At 35.4% G+C, this 24,068-nt stretch overlaps 1 protein-coding gene across 6 annotated transcripts in view; it reads left to right on the forward strand.

Annotated features, from left to right (window-relative positions):
- PAM (peptidylglycine alpha-amidating monooxygenase) overlaps positions 1 to 24,068 on the forward strand; it is a 134,579-nt gene that overhangs the window by 14,034 nt on the left and 96,477 nt on the right. For all 6 annotated transcript variants that reach the window (XM_011960102.1, XM_011960104.1, XM_011960105.1 and 3 more), the window contains exons 3-4: positions 8,450 to 8,535; positions 9,938 to 10,021. In XM_011960102.1, the coding sequence (XP_011815492.1) occupies positions 8,450 to 8,535; positions 9,938 to 10,021 (170 nt within the window). The remainder of the gene's footprint in view (positions 1 to 8,449; positions 8,536 to 9,937; positions 10,022 to 24,068) is intronic.

Genomic DNA, 24,068 nt, shown 5'->3' on the forward strand with positions numbered 1-24,068 from the left:
TTTTAAAATATTTGCCTTGTATCCCATAGTCCCACTTAATTTGTAGGTTTGTTATAATTGAATTTATAAATCATAAAACAAGGACAATTGGTGCTGTTATTCAGTATCTTTTAACCAAGCCCAAAGTGTTTAAGTCTAACATTTAAAAGTAGGATCTTTTCAATGTGTGAACTAGAAGACATACGTTAAGTAAAACTGTTCTAATGACTCTGACTTCCACAATCAGGCCTTTTTAATATATATTCTTTTACATATATAAAAATATATTTATATGTATATTTATATATATTATATATAAAATACATATTTTATATTCTTTTTTTTTTTTTTTGAGACAGAGTCTGTCTCGCTCAGTCACCCAGGTTCTAGTGCAGTGGTGCGATCTCAGCTAACTGCAACCTCCACCTCCTGGGTTCAAGCAATTCTCCAGCCTCAGCCTCCTCAGTAATTGAGACTACAGGCACGTGCCACCATGCCCAGCTAATGTTTGTATTTAGTAGAGATGGAGTTTTGCCATGTTGGCCAGGCTGGTCTTGAGCCCCTGACTTCAAGTGATCCACCCACCTTGGCCTCCCAAAGTGATGGGATTATAGGCATGAGCCACCACGCCCAGCCACAGGACTTATATTCTTATTTAAAGATAGTATACATTATTTATCTTCCAATATTTGGCAAAATCTATACTTTAAAGAATTAGAGCTCACAGGATATTTCACAGCCAGAACTTTCAGTTGCTTCACAGAAACATCTTCCACTCCCCACCCCCAGTGCCTCACAGGCTCAGCCCTGAAGATAGTGGATATTTTCCAGCTGTTTAACATCTTATCCCGTCATCTGAATTATAGTACTCACAACAAATATCTATTAGTGTCAAAAGTGTTGCATTATTTTTCTAAAATTTTTGAGTCATGAAATTGATCACACTCATTTTATAATTGCAAATCTATTCAGTTATTGTAAGATATAGACAGCACTTAAATGAAGACTCCTAAACTTTCACATATATTTTGGGTATGATATCTATAACAGTTTTTGATGCTTAAAAATAACCAGAAGTCATTCACACTCTAGGGAAACTTATAAGGAAATACAAAGCTGTTTCAAGGAAAGAAGAAAAAACTATTTTAACATCAAAATGTCAAACTCGGATTTCCTCTTTTCTGTTTGTTAGCTAGGATTTCCTCCTGTTTTCACTTTAGTGTTCCATTTTCATTGTGAGCAGGTTGGCAAATAGGTGTCTTTAATATAGAAAACATGTTTCCCCTGAAATTATGAAGTTATAATTCACCCTCTGTCTTCAGGCAGCATTTTTAATATGAAGGCAAAGAGCTATTCTGATGATGTTTCACTGTTGTGCTGCCCTCCTTTGCTCTTTGTAATTGCTTCTTTCTGCTGTTCATTAAAATATATTTACAGTTATATTAAGTTTACATGAAAATAGTAGACACAGCATGAAGCAGTTTTCATTATGTAGTCATTTTAATTTTAAAGTTTTTTTCATCTGCACACATTCTAGCCTTTTGTGACTCATTCCAAATTAGCAACTCACACTGGCAATGTGTCTAGTTAATTATATGCATGTGCATTTAAATTGCGTACATAGATTTGAACCTTTTAATATTCTGTAGGGTGGTCCCTTTATAGTTAGAGTGGGCCTAGTGCTCAATTCCAAATTAACATACCTCTAGAGGATGCAAATAAGGACCAGCTGATGGAAAAGAAGCAGCTCTGCTGACCCATGTAAAGAAGGCAATAGTACCTGTTGGATGTAACCCCAATGCCTTCTTCCCAGGCGTTTGGAGGAGGAAAACAATTAACCCCATCTAGGGACCGAAAGAAAATAATAGCACCAAGATTAGAGCAAGCATATCAATAGCATGATTTGTTGCACTTTATTTGTGCTCTATAGACTTAATTTAAAGCATGACAATTATAAGTTCCCCAGATTTATTAGCTGAATATGAGCCTAAACTAAACTCTAAGTGAGCAGATGCTCTTTTGAAGTTGTTAGTCAGTTATGAAATGAAGGTGCTGAAAACTGGGTAATTTAAATATAAAAATTTACTTAAATAGTCAATTTTGAGGATATCTTGGAAATTTAAATATTGTGTTCATCTATTCTATGAATTACTCATTCTGTTTTTACTCTTTAAATAAGTGATAAGCTATTTACAGTTTCAGTCTTTGAAAATCATATTTTGTTTATGCAAATTGTGTTGGCATTTGGGGTAATTCTGGAGTGCTCTCTTTTTTAAATATGAGATTGTAGGCTAGTGCATTTTTTATTCTGCTGAGCAGAGGATGTAGGGTTTAAAACAGTTTAGGAGTACAAACCCCAAGATTTTGTGTTTAAAATATTGGATGATTAAAACTAGTGGGCTTCTTACGTATCTAGTCTTATACTTTGGTGTGATCTTCTATGCATAGCTAAAATTATTTTTAGTTCTTCTTATTAATATTTGATTTTAAAGCTATTTCTAATGACACTTAGGACCAACTAATCTTAACAAACCAAAGATGGCTTCTACAGGTTGTTTGATGTTTTTTGATGAAAAAAAATCCCAGCTGGTTAAATGAGGCTGATTTCCAGCTGTTCTAACTGGGAATCATTCTCAAGCTAAAGCAGTAGTGCTTTACCATCTTATGAAGCTTTAGCTTAAATCCCTTTCAACTGTTTCTATTTATTAACCACCTGCTGTGTCTTTTTAAATGCCACTATCTCCACAGGGTTACAGCTGCTGATGAGGAGAAAAAAAAAAGGAGATAAAACGTGTGTGTGTGTATATATATATGTATATAGAAGCCTATATGAGAGACACTCTGCTTGGGTACTCATTTAAATGTCTATTTTTTAAAGGTGATGTTATTTTCCAAATAAGCCCACAGCTTTGTTGCCTCCCTCCCAGTGATAATGATTCTTTGGTTGAGAACAGCATTTGCATATGCTGTCTTTATGCTCCCCTTCCATATCCTGGCCCCTGTCATCCATACACTATATACAGCAGGATTCACTGTGTCTTCTGCAATCCCCTCTTTGTTTTTTTCTGCCATAGGAAACTTCTAAAGTTAAATATATGTAACATCCTTGTCAGTATAAATAAAAATAACAGAATCTCCCAAATCTACACTGTTAAGCGCTGTAAAATGTGGCATTGAGTGCAGTAGTAGTGTTTAGACATAAATTACTGATAGGCTAAAATTAATAGCATCCATTCTCTTTTTCCACTTTAATATTGTAATAGATTCCTATCATATTGCATATTGGAATACTATAACGGATCAATTTTTAAAACACAGTTGGTCTCTGGTTCTAACTTCTAGTCACCAATGATTATGTTCCTTAGCTAATAATATTAAGGTACTTGGATTAAAGGTGTTAACAGGAGTTCCTTAGGAATTGCCCAATTCTTAGTAGACTAGTGTCAACTTTAATAAAATAGAATGTTATAGTTGGAACCCTTTTGACTGTTTCAACAGAAACAAATGCATTTTTTCCTCACAAGACTAGTACTTTATGTTAGATAGAGTAGCAATATTATAATGCAGCATTGTATTTAGCACAGATCCAGAACTGTGAAATCAGAACATCTTGGTTTCAGATCTCAGCTCTGCTACTTGGTAGTGGTAATAAACATTGGTTAAATGATGTCAGCTGTATTGGTCTGTTTCCTCATCTGTAAAATTGGGCCACTAATCATTGGCAGCTTGATTGGGCCATCATGAAGGGTAGATGAGGTAATATAAGTAATGTGTTTCGTGTAGTGTCTGACATGTAGAAGGGATAGCTATTATTTTTATTCATTTATTAATAAAGTATGTATTAATCATTCACTATGTGCCAAGCACTTTGTTGGGCATGGAGAATTTGGTATGAACAAAACAGACACACACTCTACTTTTATGGACTTACTGCCTGTCTAACGTTATTGGAGCAAAGGAACAGTGGGTAGTTTCTGTGATGCTTTATCAGGCTGGTATTTCTTAATCACCATTCTAATTTGTTTTTTCCTTATGTATCCTTCTAATTACTATGTTAATGTCTATCCATTGCGTTGAAATTCACATAGGATTGTCTGAATTTGGGAAAATATTCTATGGGTTTATAGAGCAGTTAATAGTATTTGAATATCTGACTCATACTGAATGCATTTTGAAAGGTAAGGACCATCCCCTCATGCAATTGATTTTGTGTTGTGTTTCTTTAAAAAACTTTCTAACTTTAGATCAGTTTTCCTGGTTGTGGTTCTGTTAGATATGTAATGCATTAAAATTGGAATTTAAGGCTATACAGATTTAACTTGAGGGCATGACTGTTATTATTATTATTTTTTTAGTCAAAAAGAAGAAACGAGTTATCAGTTCTGATCTTCCCTGAGTAACCTTGGCTTTTAAATAGCCTTTAACAGATACAACCAGAAAACACTTTAACAGTCACTCATGCTGTCTTTGGATAATTCAAAATGACAAGCTACCACTTTTCAGTGTTTGGCACAGTCAGAAAATATTCATACCATCGGAATGGCTTCCCCGTGGATTAGATGTGAAAAGGATTCTATATGAAAGGTCCAAGAATCCAGACTAGTTTTATCTTCAAATGTTAATTCTCATCATTTTTACTATGAATACTAAGAAACCACAAGGGAGCTATGTGAACCTTTTCACAATTTAATCGACTTAGTCTGGAGGAGCCTTTAGGAGAAGCTGCTAGAATGATAAGAAAAAGAAACCTGGTTGATGAGGCCTGAAATTACAACAGCCATTGATCAAGAGTTACATTGCTTCCCAGCCTTAAGGCTCTCTTTACTAGTAAGAATAGTGAAAATCCCCTCTACATCCATAGGTCCTTTTTTAGGAAGCCAAAATATACTATACCATCTTTCTCTTTTTGGTCATTTTACATGGAGAAAATATGATGCTATTTTCATTTAAAATGGGAAATGGAAATGTTTACCACTCTGATATGTTATCAGTTATAGAACTCAGTTCTCTCACCCTCTTGTTTTTCCTCTTAGTCCTCCCACTGAGTTTTAGGGTTAGTTTCAATGCCCCGGTGTCCTCCAGTGAGTCATTCTTTACTCAGTCTTGAGTTTAATATATTTTTATTGTAAAACAGGGTTTTAAAAATTAAACCAATGTTTGCCTTGAAGCTCTTATTTACCAGACCTGATAAGAGAATAAAATATTAAATCATTGTCTCTTTGTGCATATGTCACGAACAATTTATTTCATCTCAAATTTGATTTTAGAATTGCATGCACAAATTTCAACTTAGTTCAAGGATCATGGTAGTAATCAAAGCTTATCTCCACATAATATCATTCTCTGGCCATAAATCAGTGTCAAGAATCGAGATAGAAGGAACTGTGGCAGCCAGAGCTTTGAGTCATGGTTTAGCTGTTTGACCTTTGGAAGTTACTTAAACTCTCTGAGCTTATTTAGCTTTAAATTACAGCCTGCTGGCAGTGTTGTTATATAAGCTGATTTGTTAAACAAACAAACAAACTAGGCAAACAATAATTCAAATGTATTGGTGTTTATATTTTAAATTTTTAATCTAATTTTTTAAATAAAATATTATAACATGAAGTTGAGAGTGCAATACAATTTAAGCTAATTCAGCTCTTTAAGTGTCTGTACATGGAAAGTTGAAAACTCACGTAGAGGTAAGTTTCACGAGACATTGTTTCATGATTGATTTCATGACTTCAGCATGAAGATATTATCCTACATATTTGTACTCGACGTCCTCACAATCTGGGTGGCTGACACTTAGGATGAGGAGTGCTGTAGTTAAGGAATGGAAGGTGGGTGGGGGTCGGAGAACACTTCCCTGAGGAGGAAGGCTTGAACTGAATCTTGAAGGAAAAAGTGAATACAAGTTTTTCAGGCGGAGAGCTGGGATGGGATATTTCAGGCAAAGAGAGCAGTGGGAATAAGGAAAACTGGAAACTGGAAGCAACTTGGCAGGACTAAAAAGGGGATGTTGTCTGGAGATAGTGTCTAGATCATGACAGGTCTTATGTGTTATGCTTTGGATCTTATTTTGATTTTATTTTGGGAAGCACTTGAATGATTTTGAGCCAACAAATGATGTAATCAAATATGTAACTTAGAAAAAGTTACTAAACCAGTTTTCTCTGTTATATTTCAATCTGATTCTTTCTAGTCATCCATTGAAAATCAGCTTCCATATCAGAGGAAACAATTATCTTGTTTAACCTAAGACTGTCATCACATGGGTGTTAGGCATTTGTAATGTTTAAGATCTTTGTTGAAAGCTATGAAAATTGCCACCCAAATCTTTAAATTTTAGTAGCTCACAGCAGTGAGATACAAAGTTCATCACATTTGACAATATCATTTCTTTATTATAGCTGAGGCCAGGAAGGAAAGTTTTGCTTTTGGGCATCATCTGACATCCTGAGCCTTTTAACACACTTGGCATAAGGATGTCACAGACATTTCTTCCAAGGTACAATTCTTACATGATAATGATCCATCATCATAAGTGTATTGTGTTTGACAGTGAACAGTAAGAAACCACTGGTTGATGTCTTTTATATTACACATTACACAATCTCTTTCTACAGCCTGATTTATAGAAGCAAGATCATTTTGCTAAGCATAACCTTATCAAGACCTCCTGGTTCTGAGTTCCTCACCCCTTTTCAGACAGGCAACACAGTTGTCAGCACTCATTGCCTATCCTCCAACCTCATTTCTGGCTAGAAGCAGAAAACATGGTAAGAGTCCCTGCCTCTGAGTCTGAATGAACTTCTTACTAGTGGTTTTCATAGGTGCAACATGGGTGTTTTCTGTGTTTCTGGCTTCAGTTTCTAACTTACAGGAATCTATCACAGTCTGCCTTTGTTTCCCATCCAGGTCAGGGGCAGTGTACATTTTTTTTCTGTGTGAGCCAACCTCCATCCCAAGAAGCTGTATTTGTCCTTGTCCTTTAGAGTCTTCAAGCTTTTCAGATCTGCCTACACGCCTGACTCACCTTTTTTGGTCCCAGTTTTCAAAACACAAATAAATAAAAGCAACACAAAAATGTAGCCTAACAATGTTTGGATTAAATCCAATTTAATAATAGAAAAAGCTAAGAGATATATTATAATGGGAAAAAAATGTGTGGCTTGGAGTCAGACATACTACCATCTATTAATGCGGATCTACCAAACATCCGAGCTACCGCACCGAGTGCCTTATACACATCACCACAGCAGCCCTATCACAGAGGTTTCCATATAGGAACTGGGCCTTTGAGGGCTTATAAACACACCCAAGATACAGAGCTGCTAAGGGGTGGTTCTAGAATTGAACTCCAGATCTGTCTTTCTGCCTGGGTGCTCTTTTTACCCTGCAACACTCTCTCTCAACAGTGAATCTTCAGATAGAGTGAATGTTTTGTTAATGCATTGCCCTAGAATAGTACTTTGAAGTTTATAAAGTCTCATTTGATTTACAGAATAACTCTGTGATGTAAGTTTAATTATCCCTGTTTTCCGTGAGAGAAAACTAAAACTTGGTGAGATTAAGTAACTTTAAAAAAAGTTAAGTAACTTGCACAGTGCAACTTATTAATGCATTCCAGTATTCATAAACTTGATCATGCATATATAAGATCAAGAATCCTTAAGAGAGGCTGGGTGCAGTAGCTCACACCTATAATCCCGGCACTTTGAGAGGCCGAGGTGGGTGGATCATCTGTCATCAAGAGTTCAAGATTAGCCTGGCCAACATGGTGAAACCCTACCCATCTCTACTAAAAATACAAAAAATTAGCCTGGCATGGTGGTGGGCACCTGTAATCCCAGCTACTCAGGAGGCTGAGGCAGGAGAATCACTTGAACCCAGGAGGTGGAGGTTGCAGTGAGCCAAGATTGTGCCATTACACTCCAGCCTGGGCAACAAGAGGGAAACTCTGTCTCAAAAAATAAAAAAAAAAGAAAATAAAAAAGTAACTCTTTAAGAGGGACACACTTGTATTGTTCACCCTACTGATGGCAGGCACTGTTTGTTGCTTTGGGCAGATTTGTTGACAACAGTGATCGCCAAAGGGGAAATGTGTATGACTTTTTTTTTAGTCCATATTTCTGCGGCATTAACTTTGGTTTATACAGACCGTCTATGTAATGCTTGTTTTTCTACCTGATTACATAAAATACATTCCATATATGAACATATCAAGGTAAAAATTATATATCTCCCTCACAGGATTGTTTCACATCAGGCAAAAAAATGTCTCCCCTTTTATGACTTTTTTTTTCACACAGGAATAATTGTTTGCCTTACTCTTTATTAGGATCTTAAAGCTAATATCATGCAATGATGATATATCGATGTACTTTGGTTTCAAATATGTTTCCCTGTCACCTCCCACCATGGGGAGCAATTTATGCATTTTACTGTTTAAATCTTCATTTATACTACTTTTTATTTTCTTCAGGTTTTGTGATGAAGGAACCTGTACAGATAAAGCCAATATTCTGTATGCCTGGGCAAGAAATGCTCCCCCTACCCGGCTCCCCAAAGGTATGTCAGAGGCCTCTTGGGTGGTCATATGTTCAGCTGCTTAATTTCTCTTTCCAAAGTCCTTTTTATTATAGTCCTTTCTAACCAGTGATGACAATGTTCTATATTGCTGCTTCACAGTAAAAGTGCTTGCATTACCTGCTTTGTATTGAAAATGTTTCATTTAGGTAGTTACTCTTTCTCTGCCTCTCTTTGGTAATTAGTTTGCCCACACAACAGTTTAGATAAAATTAGAAAATAACCAAGGATAGATACCTCAAGCCACCTTTGACATAAGGCACATTGGTTCTTGACAGCAGACACATTTCATGAGCCAAGAGAGCTAGGAATTAAATAAATTGCTGTTTCAGCAGAGATTTTTTTACAATCTTGGAACCTAGGTGTTTAACATGATGCCAGACCTCAGCTGGCTTGCTGACTGCACCTCTAAATTGTACATAGCTTCCAATGTGTGAATGTATTACCAGACTCTGTTTTATTACCTGAATATTTCTTAATATTAAAGGGTGTGTGTGGTTCTGTTACAGAATAGGTCTGTCCTTGTTCATGGATGATCTTGTGATACACATGCACCTCTCTTTCCTCCCTTACTCATTGCCAGCATCATTAAATGATGTCTGATTTCTTGCACTTCAAATGAGCCTCAGAATTCTCTCCATACGAGGCAGCTGCAACCAAACAAGTTTGAAACTAACAGGGAGGTCTGTCATAGATTTGTTGACAGATTTAGATACATTACTAGAGGAGATCTGTAAAAAAGAGATTTGTAAAAAAAAAAGTATACTTCTGCCGGTAAATATTTTCTCTGTAAAATTTTTAAAGCTCACTAGCAAGTTAGCTTTATTAACAGTAAGACTATTAAGAATATTCGAATTCCAAAAATTCACTGACATAATGGACTTTAGTAATCTAGTTGGTAACTAGTTTCCTCAAAGCCATTTTTGTAGATACCTCTTTTCACAGCAGAAGAAAAGTAATGCCACTTAAATGCTCCTAAGAAGTCTATTTCCTATATTCAATCATTAAATAAATATGAATATATACAAGCAAAATGGGAGAATGGGTTTATGTATGTCTTTTAAATAATCAATAGAGACAGGATTTTGTTTTGTTTGTTGTGTTTCTTTCAAAATGAGTGAACTGTCCTCTTAAAGTGTAAGTGATTACTCTGGTTCTGAAGTGGGAACTATGAATAGATTTTCATCATAGTTTTGAGGAGATTAGAATGACAGATTATATTAGAAATTCTCAGTCAATGTCTGTTTTATTTCAGTTTTCATATAATATAATTTTATACGTTATATGTTATTTTATTTCCCTCGATTTCATAGATCAGCAATTTGAGATTAACTCCATTTTAGATGCTCATTTCTAATATATTAACTTTTTTATAAATCTTTAGGTGTTGGATTCAGAGTTGGAGGAGAGACTGGAAGTAAATACTTTGTACTACAGGTACACTATGGGGATATTAGTGCTTTTAGAGGTAAGTTTTGAAATGCTGGAACTAAGCAAAACTTCCAGTACTATATTGTTTAAAATGCATGCACAAACTATTACCTACATCTTAAAAAGAATTGCCCACACCCTCTGCCCACTAGGGAACAACAGCTTTTGTTTCCTTTAATTTGGAACTGTTGAAGGAATGAATTTTATTTTAGAAGTCATTTCTGTTAGGCACCTGTGTATGCTACTGTGTTTTCTTTTATGCTAACTTTATAGAGCTCTCTTGCCTTCTAGTGTATTGTTTTATCAGCCTGCTCCTGCTCTTATTAGGAGTGCTGATCATTCCAAGCAACACTGTTGGAAAGCATAGGAAGGTACTGGTTTTTTATATTTATGTTGCTCTGAGCAAGCCACTGAAAGCCTATAGGTTCTGCAGTACCAAAGAGGTTCTCAAACACTCAGGCTCATGTCGATTCCTTATCTATCCATACCTGGCACTTCATGAACTCACCCATTGTCCACTGCTGTAAGGCACAGACCCCAGCCACCCTTTAGGTAATGCCGAACACTCCCCTAGACACATGTTACTCTACCTATGATAGCTATGTACTTTATTTAAATGCCTCTTTCCTTATTATAGATCATTGGTATGAGGAAGGGGCCTTGTTCCCAAGGCAGCCAAGGTCAATGCTTGTTACTCCTGCTGCTGTGTTTAGTCAAACTCCAACTGCATTCGGGTTCACATGGGACTGTAAATATTAAGTAGATTTCTCCTTGTCTTTATTGCTTTTCTACTATGTCTTGCTGACTTATATATATTCTCCTGAATTCTCTAATTTAACATTATGTTTCTAACTAACCTGATACATTTCCCTTTCCAAACACATTAGATATCTCTCCAGCAACTACATTTGGAAGTAGATGACCATCTCTGCCTATGAAATACCCTTTAGGACCTTTGCTAAGAAAGCCCCATGGGGTAGAAAGGGCCATAGATTGTCCGCATTCAGAACGAGGACAGTAAATGCAGTCTCCCTCTGGAAAAGGGTGTTGAAAGAATGATTTTATGTCATTGAAAACATTCTACAATCAAATATATTATAAATTAATATATTTATTAATATATTAATAAATATTTATAAATGGACTGGCCTATGAACCTAACTTAGAAATAAAACCTATTTTTAGATTAAAAATTTGCTTTGAGTTATACACAAATAACTTCAGTTTTTGGAATAGAACATAAACTGTTAACTCTCTGTAGTGCTGAGAGAAAGTTTTACTGAAAACAAAGAAATAAATAAGGTTTGTGTTTGGAGAACAAAGAGAAATTATCTGCTCTAAAAATTGACCATGCTGATTTCAGTAGAACAGGCAGATTCTAAGACTGCTGACTTCCAAAGTATTGACAAGGCTTTAATTTCCTCAAAAAAGGCTAGCGGGCCTTCCCAGATCACCACAACTAAAGTAGCTCTTCATACTGGCACATGTTTCCCAAACCCTAATCTCTACCCTCTATAAAACCCTGGACTTAACTTTTCAATCTAATTCCCCTCAACTTTGTAAGGACCCCTAACAGATACTGCATTGATACTCCAGAGAAAACACATGATATATGCTTGTTTTTAAAAATATTTAATTTAATTTCTTATAAGGAGTTAATTTTGTTTTATAATTTATGTTTAATCTAGGGATTGTAAAAGTACTGATATTTTAATATGTACACATCTAATTATTCTTTGCTGTAAGAGATGAGAAACTTTAACTTTTCAATAGTAATTTTTTATTTTCTCTTAAGAACAGTTTTTCTAAAAGAAAAGATGTATGTGGTAAAGAGATTACTAGTGCTATAATTCATGTAACTTATTGTAATACTATAAAAATGTAAGCAAAAATTTCACTCATGTAATTCATCCAGTAGATACTATCAGGTCCCTAAAGCTTTATTTAGAGTAGTAAATAACATATGGGAAAATATCAAATCTCACTAAAACAATGAGATATCATTTTACATTTATTAATTGGGTAGGGGTGGATATTAAATTGTCCAGTGTTTGGATGAATCTGATGCAGTTTAGGAGGCTTTATAAATTTAGTATGATGTTTTAGAAAGCATTTTTACCATTTCATGTAGGTTTACTATATAGTATTAAAATATTGTTCTAGACTTTTGTCCTAAAGAAAGATTTTTTTTCTTAAAAATGCACCTCTATCTACCCAGTTATTCATGCACATGAAAAACTGGAAAGTTCACAAACGGCCCTCACTAGGACATTGGTTAAATAAATGGTATAACAACAAAAATAGCCAACAATAAGATCAAATACAGACTATATAAAATTGATGTATGCTTACCAGGATTGTAAGGCCCAAGAAAAAAGGAAATGGTTGATGAATAAGAAAGGCAGGATTGGGTGATTTTTTTTCCTTTAAAATGTTATAACATTGTCTTTTTAATTACATGTTTAAATTCCACAAATAGAAGCATTTCATTAATTCCTTCAATACCTTCCAGTTAGTGTACTGTACTCCCACTCACACCTCATGCCAAAAAGAGTTAGTATGAATATCTATATGCCTGATTTACTATAGGAATGTCTTCTGCTTTTAGCAGCTTTTGTATTATGATCTCCTACTTATCTCCAGATGCACCTAGAAGTGGAAAATAATTACATCATTATATCTTCTAATTATCAAAAATGCATTAAATATATATGTTAAGTACATATATATACAAACACACAATTATACATATATATATATATATATATAATCACAGCACTGCTTTTGGTGCGAATGTCAGGGAAGATTTGTATTTCGTGGTTTTAAAACTATTGGTGATATTTTAAAGTATATAAATTGTAAATCTGAAGCAGAGTAACACTACTAGGAAATTATTATAGTCTACTGAAAAGTGAGGAAATGTTTGGCTTAAGGGTATGAATATTTTTCCACACAGGGAATGTTTTAGAGAATTGAGAAACTTAGGACTTTTCTTTAATAAAGCACTAGAAATGAAGGCAAAGTATCTTTTAAAAGTTGTGGGAATGTGGTAGCGTATCAGAGAGAGCATAACCTGCAGCCATACCTGGGCATGTTTTAGATCAAGCTTGTCCAAGCTGCAAGCCACAGGACAGCTTTGAATGCCGCCCAACACAAATTCATAAACTTTCTTAAAATATTGTGAGATTTTTGTTTTTTTTTTTTTTTTTTTTAAGCTCATCAGCTATTGTTTGTGCTAGTGTATTTTATGTGTGACCCAAGACAATTCTTCTTCCAGTGTGGCCCACGAAAGCCAAAAGATTGGACCATCCTGTTTTAGATTGTGATCTTCCTTAGTATGAAAAGATTGGCTGTGATTTTAGAGTGAGTTCTATGGGATTACATAAAATGTTTGCTTTTACTGTTTTTGTTTGTTTGGCGTTTTGGAAATTACACAGAATGTGAAGCTGTAAAATAATCCTTTAAAAGCAATCAACTATATTAAATGCCATATCAATCATAGTGTCAAGCCTATACTAGTGCTGGGTATACTAATCTTCCTGCCTGTAGGAGTTTAATGTATTTTAGTAGGTGAGACAAGCACAAAAGGAATGTGTTCATAGGCAATAGTAATAATGCATACTGGGTCTGAAGTCTGCAGAGAGACAGGAGCATACAAGTCTACCTGAAAGTGTAGAGGTATGAAGTCTGGAAAAGGCTTTCTAGAAGTTGGACCCAGAACAGGGTACAGAAGGGTGATCAGGAGCTCCCAGGTCAGAGTAGGAGGGAAGACAGGTTCCAGACAAAGGTAAAAGCAGATGCAGAGACATGGGAGTGAAACAGCATCTTAGATACAAAGAACTTTGTGTCATCTGACATTACTGGAATGTGAAATGCATAGGGAAAAGTGGCAAGAAATTAGAAGAGAGGTGAAAGGTGGGGAGCAAGCCATAAAGATCCTTGCTAGGACTTGATTCCTAAAGCACTCAGAATGCTCTTCAGTCAAGCAGTAACCTGATTGGATTTGCATTTCCTAATGCCGCTCAGTCTTGGGCTTGAGTGCATGGAAAAGCTACTAGCCTTATGAAGAAAGTATGGGGCTGTAGGTGGCCAGAGTGAGCTAGGATTGCAGCTTAGGAAGGCCAGAATGATTTTTTAATGTATAGACTTTTAAATTTTCTAAAACTTAATATTCTGTAGGAAATAGAATGTATTCCAATTGGAAATGAATGTCCCATGTAGGTGATAGTATGGTACCAAGTTTGGTGACCAGACTTTAAGTCCAGGCAGACTGGTAATGGTACATCCTAGTTTGATTACCCTCACTGAGCTTCTCAACCTCTCTTTGCTCTCCTTATCTGTAAAATGGTATCATAGTGGTATCGTAAATGTACCATACCATTATATAAATAAAGGTACCTGGTTAAGTAGTCAACAAGTGTTAGCTATTATCATTATAGTCCTCATGAAAGGATAAATTTCCCTAAATACAATCTTTTGTCTAGTTACCCATAATATCAAAAGGACGTGGTTACTTTTCAAAGATATTGTAGTTTCTCATTATTTTTAGACACAGAACTGTTTGAGTGTGTCACGTTGCCAGTGGAAGTTTCCTAGTTAAGCTGTATTTCGTGTTCTCCACAGCAGTTTTTGTTATTCATAGTTCAGCTATACAAAGATAAACTGCAAGACCAACTTCCTGCCCTTAAGTAAGTCAGAATAGGGAGAATTGGGTATTCCTCCAGGTTTCCCTCTCCCTATTTTTTTTGACCAGTTTTTTTCAGCAAAGTCTTGTTCTGAAGCGAAAATTATCCTGAGATTGTTGCTGAATGCTGCCGCATTTCTTCTAGATGTTTTGGCCTAGGAGGATCTTAAGAAAACTCTCCTCTCATTTTCAGAATTTCTGGCATTAGCTTACTAGTCTCCACCAATAACTCATTTCTCAAATTGAATATCCTGTGCACTAACTTATTGAAGTTGGAACTGATATTCTTAGAATGAAGGTCAGGGTCTCTTCCCAAATGTATAGCCCTGATTGTCTTTGGATTGGCAAGATTTCCAAACTATACTCCACTTACTGTCATTAAGCTCTTGGTGCATATGGGAAAGCTAGCAGATGTTATTAAAAACAAACCATACACACACACACACACACACACACACACACTCACACTCACACTCACACTCACTCTCTCTCTCTGTCTCTCTCTGGGCTTGTTTCCATGCCTTTCTCACAGCCCTGTATGTACACCTGCATTTTGTACACTGCTAAATGTTCCTGGAAGTATAGCCAAAAGTTTCACTTTCCTTAGAGTGGGTGTTTAATATTTACATTCTAAATTAAATGAATACAGCCTGGAGATTTTATTTTCAACTTTCCTTTATGTAAGCTCTAAGAAGTTTAGTCTCCCAACTTTGGGGATTATTTTAGTAAAATCAGATCATAAAGTTCTAGTTAGAACCTTCAGAGGATGATTGTTTTCAATAGCCACATTTTCCAGAATGCTAAGGTTTTAACCCTTTAAGTACTATAATGGTAAAACATCTTGGATAGAAATCATTTTAGAATATATTATGTGTCTTTGCTGGTCACAGTGGCTCACGCCTGTAATCTCAACACTTTGGGCGACCGAAGCAGGCGGATCACCTGAGGTCAGGAGTTCAAGACCAGCCTGGCCAACATGGTGAAATCCTGTCTCTACTAAAAATATAAAAATTAGTCAGCTGTCGTGGTGTGTGCCTATAATCCCAGCTACTAGAGAGACTGAGGCAGGAAAATGACTTGAACCCGGGAGGCAGAGGTTACAGTGAGCCATCACACCATTGCAGTCTAGCCTGGATGACAGAGTAAGACTCCATCTCAAATAAATAAATAAAATAAGTAAATAATAGAGTATATTATGTGTCATAGGAAGTTAAATTAGATGGTATGTGTTAAATACCTACAGCCGTGCCTGACACAGAGCAGATTGGCAATGAATGTTAGTTCTCCTTATCCCCTTCTCCCTTTTCTTCATAACTTTGAGATATCCTAGTGAGTATCAACAATTGTGCTATGATTTCTTTCCAGTTTTTAGGAGTACGTAGAGGTTTTCTATGTAACTGGGCTTATTGCCATCTCCTATCTGCTCTTCTATATTTTCTGTAGCTTCCTGTGTTGTCAAGCTACCATTGCAACTCATTTTAATTCACACAATGCGCTACGTGGAGGAAAATATAAGTGAGAATAAAAGTCTGCCCTCATAGAGTTCCCTGTCCAGTAAGCATAAGTATGCTTAAAACAATAACTGTAATAATGTGAGCCAGTCACTATTCACAATAGCAATGACTTGGAATCAACCCAAATGTCCATCAGTGACAGACTGGATTAAGAAAATGTGGCACATATACACCATGGAATACTATGCAGCCATAAAAAAGGATGAGTTCGTGTCCTTTGTAGGGACATGGATGCAGCTGGAAACCATCATTCTCAGCAAACTATCCAAAAACAGAAACACTAAATACCACATGTTCTCACTCATAGGTGGGAACTGAACAATGAGATCACTTGGACTCGGGAAGGGGAGCATCACACACTGGGGCCTATTATGGGGAGGGGGGAGGAGGGAAGGATTGCACTGGGAGTTATACCTGATATAAATGATGAGCTGATGGGTGCTGATGAGTTGATGGGTGCAGCACACCAACATGGCACAAGTATACATAATGTAACAAACCTGCACTTTGTGCACATGTACCATAGAACTTAAAAGTATAATTTAAAAAAAAAGAAAAAATAATAATAATGTGAGCCAGTACAAAGTAAGTGCCACGAGAGAGGGGATTGGAAAGCAGGCAAGATCACACCTAGTGTAGATGTTTCAAGTTACCAGAATGATATCGTATAAGCACCCTTCTTCCTGTTCTAAATTTATGTGTTAGATATGGAGTCTAGATGAGCTTCATATTATCAGTTAGCATAAATAGACTTTGGCTTGCAGCCCTTATGGGGAACTTTTTAAAGAAAAACATGATCATCTGGAAAATGGGGATTAACAAATAAAATAAAAACATGGGAACACTGCAGCCTGGACTTTGTGACCATCAGATTTGATTTTTCCTTGCCCTCTTGCATTATTCCATGCTGGCTGTGGTCCACTCGGGTGTGGTTTCTGCATAGCTTAGATCCAGACAGGTGGATGTTCCTGAACACAGGGTGTGCATCTGTATTCACACAAATACACATATACACCCACAAAGGGTTCCTATTTAACTACAACTGAAAGAGTAGTAGAGTGAAGAGGCAGGAATGGTAATCATGGCAGGAGGAAGAGAAAACAGAGGACTCCAAGGAATTCTGATTCCTCTGTGACTCCAGCTATATCTCTACCTCTTAGAAGACTACTGCCAGGAAGCTATTAGAAAAAGCTTTGAAATTGTGAGCACAGGAAAAATCCCTTGCTAATGCATTTTGAACAAGATGGAGCAGAGATCAGTGGCAAGGTAACTGTGCTTAAAATTATTTCATTCCACTATAAAGCAGGTTGTTCTGACTTCAGTGTAAGCATTACAGGTGCTCCTGACTTCCTGATACCTAATTGGAGAGAGAGTGGGAAACTGGGTCAAAGATTGCTCCCTGTTGCTTTCCCTGTTGTCTTCTCTCAGTCTGCGCAAGTAGCTTCATCCTACATGCTTTCCAGTGAAATACATTAATCCTGCTTTTACTCACTCTGCTGCAAAGTGCACAATACTATGGGCCAGGTTATTTAAGCCTATGCATATTAAAGTATTTCGGATTACTTTCCATATTTAAGAATCTCCTTTGAAATTGCAATTATGGGAGGGAGGGTATGGTTACTGCTTCTCCAACCTCAGCTGACATAGACGCCCCAAAGCCACTGAGTCTCTGCACTGGAAGGGAGACATAAATAGCACCATCTAAGCACTCATCCTGGCCTTCCCTGAATAGGACCCTGGCATGTACATCATCCATCAATCTGAATCCCCTTTCCAGAATAGACCATAATGTTAGTTCTTATCATGATCTTTCATTCCAGAGCACATATCGTGTTTCCAAGTTCTCAGCTCCAGGGATAGCAGCCCTGCTGAAACAAGCCTCATCCCTGGTAGATCCAGAAATGTGTCAGAAATATGGCTCCAGGAAGGGTACACTTTTACCTCAGTTTTCCTTCTTTATACTCAAGGCTCTGGTACTCATGTCATCTGCCAACTCTCCTTTCTTCTCTCCCTAACTCCCATTTCCAGTTTCTCTAGTGTGCTTTGATGGGGATGGGGACACAAACCTTTATCCAAATGCTTGGGGGCAGATGTGGTCTGGATTTAGGAGGGTTTAACATTTTTGAAAGGTATTCAACTGAATAAGTCATGTACTCTATCACCTTTGTGAATCTGGGGCACCATCCCTAATTAGATACACTAATGTTTCTATAACAAATGTTTAAATATTCACACAAAAAAAGAATAAAACATAAGTATCATCACATTCATTCAAGTCAGATTTTGCTGCCAAAACTTTATGAAAAAACTTTAGGCTTCCAAAGCTGTTTAGACTTCAGAATTGCAATAAATTCCAGTATTAGAACAAAGAAATTATTTCTTCATATTTGAGTTTTCAGTTAAAATACTAAAAGGGATTAGAGGACTCTGGATGTATCTGCACATTTTCCCTTTAAAAGAATCTTCTCTTCTGAACTTTATTTTTCCTCTTTTGGAAAATATAGAAAATTATTAAAAAGAAAAGTTGAAAATCATTTGTAATACCCCTACTATTGAAAAAAAAAAAGATAAAACCCTCTTCAATCACACCTCCCTTTCTCACCTAACTCCTTCCCACCCCAACTCCAGGTAACTATTGCTTATATCTACCAACTTTTCATTAGCTTAACTCAGCATTTCTATATGTGGAAGATAAACTAATGTATCAGATATGTGTATATGTACTTTTTTCTTTTTTTTGGACAAGAATTAGATCACATTTCCCACAGATCTGCATCTGTTGTTGCTTTTCACTTAACAGTGCACCCTGGACATATTTCTAAGGCAGCACATGTAAATCTCTTCCATGATTTATAAAGGCTGCCTAGTATTCTTTTTTGTAGATATACTCTAATGTATGTATCTTATTGTCTATTAAAGATGCTGCGAGTTTTTTGCTATTATAAGCAATGTTAGAAATGTTTTAGGTAACCATGTATTGCTACTGCAGGGTAGATACCTAGAAATGAGATTTTGGGGTCATGGAGTGTTTAAACCCTAACAGATTCCATCAAATTGCTTTACAGTTTTTCCAATTTACAATCCACAGTGAATGAGCAAGTCTCATATCCTTGCCTGCACTAGATGTTTTCACACTTAAAAAATTTTGCTCAGTGTTTACTTAAACAGATTCCTTATAGTGTTTCATTTAAAAGATAAGAATTAACTGGAAGATCTTAATATTAATAGAATTACCTCTAAAGTTATATAGTCTAGATCAGAATTTCTCAAAATCTAATCAGAGGACTATCTGCACCAGACTCTCCTTGGGCTTCTTTTTAAAATGAAAGTTCCTAGTTCAAACTAGGCCTACTGAATCAGATGCACAGAAGGCAGAGCATAGGCAGCCTGAGCTGGCTCAGATAGGCTCACAAGAGCCAATTGGTAATTTGCAGTGTTTTTGTAAGCTGATTGTTAAATATAGCGATCATTAAAAATAAAGGCAAGAAATATTCAAAAATCTTTATTTCCTAATTATTTTACTATATTTTACTATTATCTGTGCTCTTGAGGGTATTTGCACCTGTTGTATCTGTGTGGTAGAAATACTACAAAGTGTTATTTTACTGCTAATTTCTTCCTAAAGCAGTGATGTCATGTTGGTAGTTTGAAATTGACTGTGGTGGGAAAATTTACATTGAAATCAGCTGTGATGGAAAAATTTACACCATGGAAATTCACAAAAATAGTGCAAGTCTAAGTTCTATCTATTGTTTTGCTGGCTGTCTAGATCTGAGAAAATGATGGAGAGGATGTTGGCAATGTGGATTACTGTGAATGCCCCCCAAAATTTAGGACATACTCTTCCAGGATTTGCACACTATTATCCATTACACCAAAGATTTTGCTGACATCCTTAATGTGCAAGTGCAGTTCCAACATATGTCTTTGTTGTTTCACTAAACAAAAATATTAACAAGAATTCTTGTCTGAACTACTTCATGGCAATTACAACCATCTAAAAAGTAGAGCAAAAGTCAAGAAAAGAATTGTGTGAGAATCAACTGCTTATACGAAGTTAATAATGAAAAGTATTGTATATTTTATTATTATTTATAAATTGTTTGCTGCACATTTTTGCCAGTAAAAACTGTAATAAACATATATACATACCATTAGTATGTATTTTTTTTCACAGAGCCAGTGTATTACTAGAATATCACTGGGCCCAGGATTCTGAAATTTTAACAAGCTGCCTCGTTGATTTTTATGCAAACTAAACTTTGACAACTGGCACTCAGATTTTCCTAGTAAGGATTAAAGTCACTCCTGCATTTTTTTTCCTATACAACAGGTGTGTCAGGGCAATCTCCTGGGGCCTAGGACATGAGCAGAATAATTTGCATTTACCAAAATAAGTTCAATTAAATCTCAATTCTCTTAAGAAAAGGGGAGCTTTGAAAGAAGAAAATGCATTTAATTACTGTCTAGTTCTTCTAGCACTTTATTTCATTTAGAAATTCGAAGAGGAGTTTATTTTCTTAACTTTTTCACAAAATTTGGCATTTGGATTTTAAAATTCTTTAATAGAAGCCACTTACATATGCATATATGACATTCTTAGAGATTCCCCTCCCCATATACAGGGGCAAAAATGTTCCTTCTTCACACTTGATCTAGATATATCTTTTTGAAGAATGGGCCAAAATAATTTATATTCCTTCATTTTTCTACATTTTTATTTTTAAGTGGGATATATGTGGTGACAGACACTAGAAAGGGAAAGGAAGAGGTCGATGAAACCAACTCTGAAAGAGAAATGATTGGCAAGAAGGTAGCATTCAACCTGCACAAAACGCCATGGCCTTTTCAGTTAAGGAGAAGAGGTTGAAATGGGCTGAGAAGGCACTCTGGAACAGGAAAGCATGACTTTTTGTTTTCTTCTTCTGAAAAGGATGTTATGTGTCATGTACTAATTTGTTTATAAAGCACTTGTTTTTAAAATCAGAGACAGAGAACAGAGTTCAGGGTGACAGAATGAGAACAGCCTAACTAAAAGGGATCATCAGGCCTCACCCTTCCGTTTTACAGAAATGAAGATCGATGCTCAGAAAGGTTGCGTGACTTGCCTAAGGTAGTCCAGTGCTATTTAAAACCAAAACAATTTAATTCGTATTGGATTTCTAGTTTGTGTATGTAACAAAGTTCATGCTCTAACTATATAAAACAAGTAATAGAGTCACTGTTTTTTAAAGTCTTTTGAGCCATAGTTATGAAGTGGAATGAACTGGTGCTCAGTAAAATTAATACTAATAAAGATCAGAGTGGTCTACTTCATCTCATTTGTGCCTTTTCATTTTCATGTCTGAAGTAATCCATTTCCCTTATGTAGAGATATTTCTAAATCAGGTTGCTTCATAATCCCACTGATTTCAGAATTGTAATCGGATATTCTTCATGTTCTTCTCTAACCTTCATTATACACAAGCAGCTTGATGTGAGTCATGTGAATGATTTCAGGACTATTTAATACCTCCCAAATGATCTAAAAGAAGCCTATTATTCTGCAGTACTTTATTCTCTTGCCAATCTCTTCACATAACTGTGAGCTCTCTGATTCTCTAGCTTGCTGCATTTCAACTTTGTTAATCATCTTTAGTATGGAAGACAAATGATCCTTAGTCATCTCATTGATTCCATGGGACACCTGTTTATTTTAATACCTAAATATGGCCATTATGTATCAGGAATTACATTTTCATTCATTCGGTTATGCGAAGATATGTAAAGCACTGCAGTTATACTTCTTTTTTAAAGAATATATTCAGAATGTTTTTTATCCCTTAAAATATGGATTTTTTAAAAAGTAATTCAACATTGAACAATATAGTATTTAGCATAAGTGATGTCTTTTTTGGGAAAAGAAAAGCTTTCCTACATGCAATTTAGCTTTTCAAATTTACATTTAGTTCTTCTAGTTTTTTGAGAAATCCTTATGCTTTACCTTCATTGATGCCTTTGCAACTCATGTTTTTTTAATCACTCATAATTATTAAAATCACTCATTTTTAAAAGCTGGTCAGAGCTACATAGTCATCATCTAATTAATTCCATTTGAATTAATGGCAAATAGCTTTAAATTTTTAACCCAATTAAATTAAGAGGAGAAATAAAAAAGTCACTTGCCCACTGGCACAGACTAAAATTAGGAGCTACACAATTCTGTTTCAGTAAAATCTAGTTCAGGGCACTCACAACAGTAGCGGAGGTTGGTTTTTCACTGACCACTCCCACTCCCATAGGCTTCCTGCCTTTCACATTGTTCCCCACTGATCTCTTCATGGCCCTGACATGTTTGTTTATTATGTTCTAGGAATTCTGGGAAAAGAAGGAAGTCATTAGAAGTGCTAGGACTTGCACATTCCATTTCCTGTTTAGTACTAATTCCTTTTATGTTAATTAACTGTTTTTACTTGTAAAACGGAAAGGATACCCTAAACAGATACATTACCTAAAAAAGTATTTGATGAAAACCATTCAAATATGTTTAATAATATTGACAGAATATTCTATTAGCAAAATAAAATCAAATATTCCCTAGACTCAGAAGAGACCCTTCTAGCCTTCCTATTTCTCCCAAAAGAAACGTTATTCTTTTCATCCAGTTTGTAAACCCTTCACCTGATCTCCATTTCTTCTCATTACATATTAATTATTCTTTTTCTATCTTTAAAAACTTTCAAAACGCTTTCTTCTTGTGAGGCCGTCTTTCCTCCCTCATACTTTTTGAGTCTCATTTCTTTGCAAGTACGTCATATCCTTGTTTCACAATTTAACTGTGATGTACCCCAAATAATAACTGAAAGTAAAGTAAAATCTGGTCAGTAGCCACAGACCCTTCTCACGCTGATGCTTTTTGTCTTATAGTATAAAGTCTTGCAAAATTCTAAGGGAATGTTGAGAGATAATTCAGGTCACTGAAGGGTTTCAGTATTTTTTTCATTAACATAATAATCATACTTAGCATTTATATACTACTTTCAGTTTAGAAGTGCCTTATAAATGTTACTTTTTTAATCCTCATACTACATTACTACATAAATATATTGAATGACGGAAAAATTAATATTAAATCAAATGTATGAGGTATAATGTTCAAAGTGTATTCCCTAATTAATACCAGGGACTACATGCATACCTAATTATATGTAAATTAGATATTTTGGATTTATTTTTTCACCAAAGAACCAAAACACAATACAGAATAGTATTTTAAGTAGATTAAGATGATTGGGTTGAAAATGTAGATACTGATTTTAGGTTGACCTTAAAAAATATGTTTATTCCAATTAAATTATAGCTTTTGCAGAATATAAACTTCCTGTGTTCCCAACAAGATAAACCAGGTTACCCTTGCTTGGTTTATCATGAGTCTTTAGAGGTTTAAGTAAAACAAAAGAGGAACAACACATTGTTGTACAAAATAGTTGAGAATTCCAATGGGAATGAAAGGAAACCTTTTATATATGTATATACACACACATATATATGAAAACACCCTCAAGACTATCAAAAATTTGTAATAATTTTATATGAGAAATAATTTTCAGCTTCATATTTTAAATTGTATTTAAAAGGACTTTTAAAAATCAAAGCTCTTCAATCCCTTTTCATTACATGATTTATTTTACCTAGTACTTTCTTTATGGTTTCTAGACTTTTGCAGCTACATTCTGGACTTGGGGAAAAACAGATAATAATTGGGACAATGCAAGAGGAAATTGAGATTATCATTTAAAGTGTATGTGTGTGTGTGTGTATAATGCTATATATATTTTATATCTATAAATATAAATATAGATATAGATATAGATATAGATATAAAACAGAGGTAAGAAAATGAAAAG

The sequence above is a fragment of the Colobus angolensis genome, unplaced genomic scaffold (genome assembly GCF_000951035.1).
Source record: "Colobus angolensis palliatus isolate OR3802 unplaced genomic scaffold, Cang.pa_1.0 Scaffold504, whole genome shotgun sequence".
In the NCBI taxonomy this organism is placed as follows: Eukaryota; Metazoa; Chordata; class Mammalia; order Primates; family Cercopithecidae; genus Colobus; species Colobus angolensis.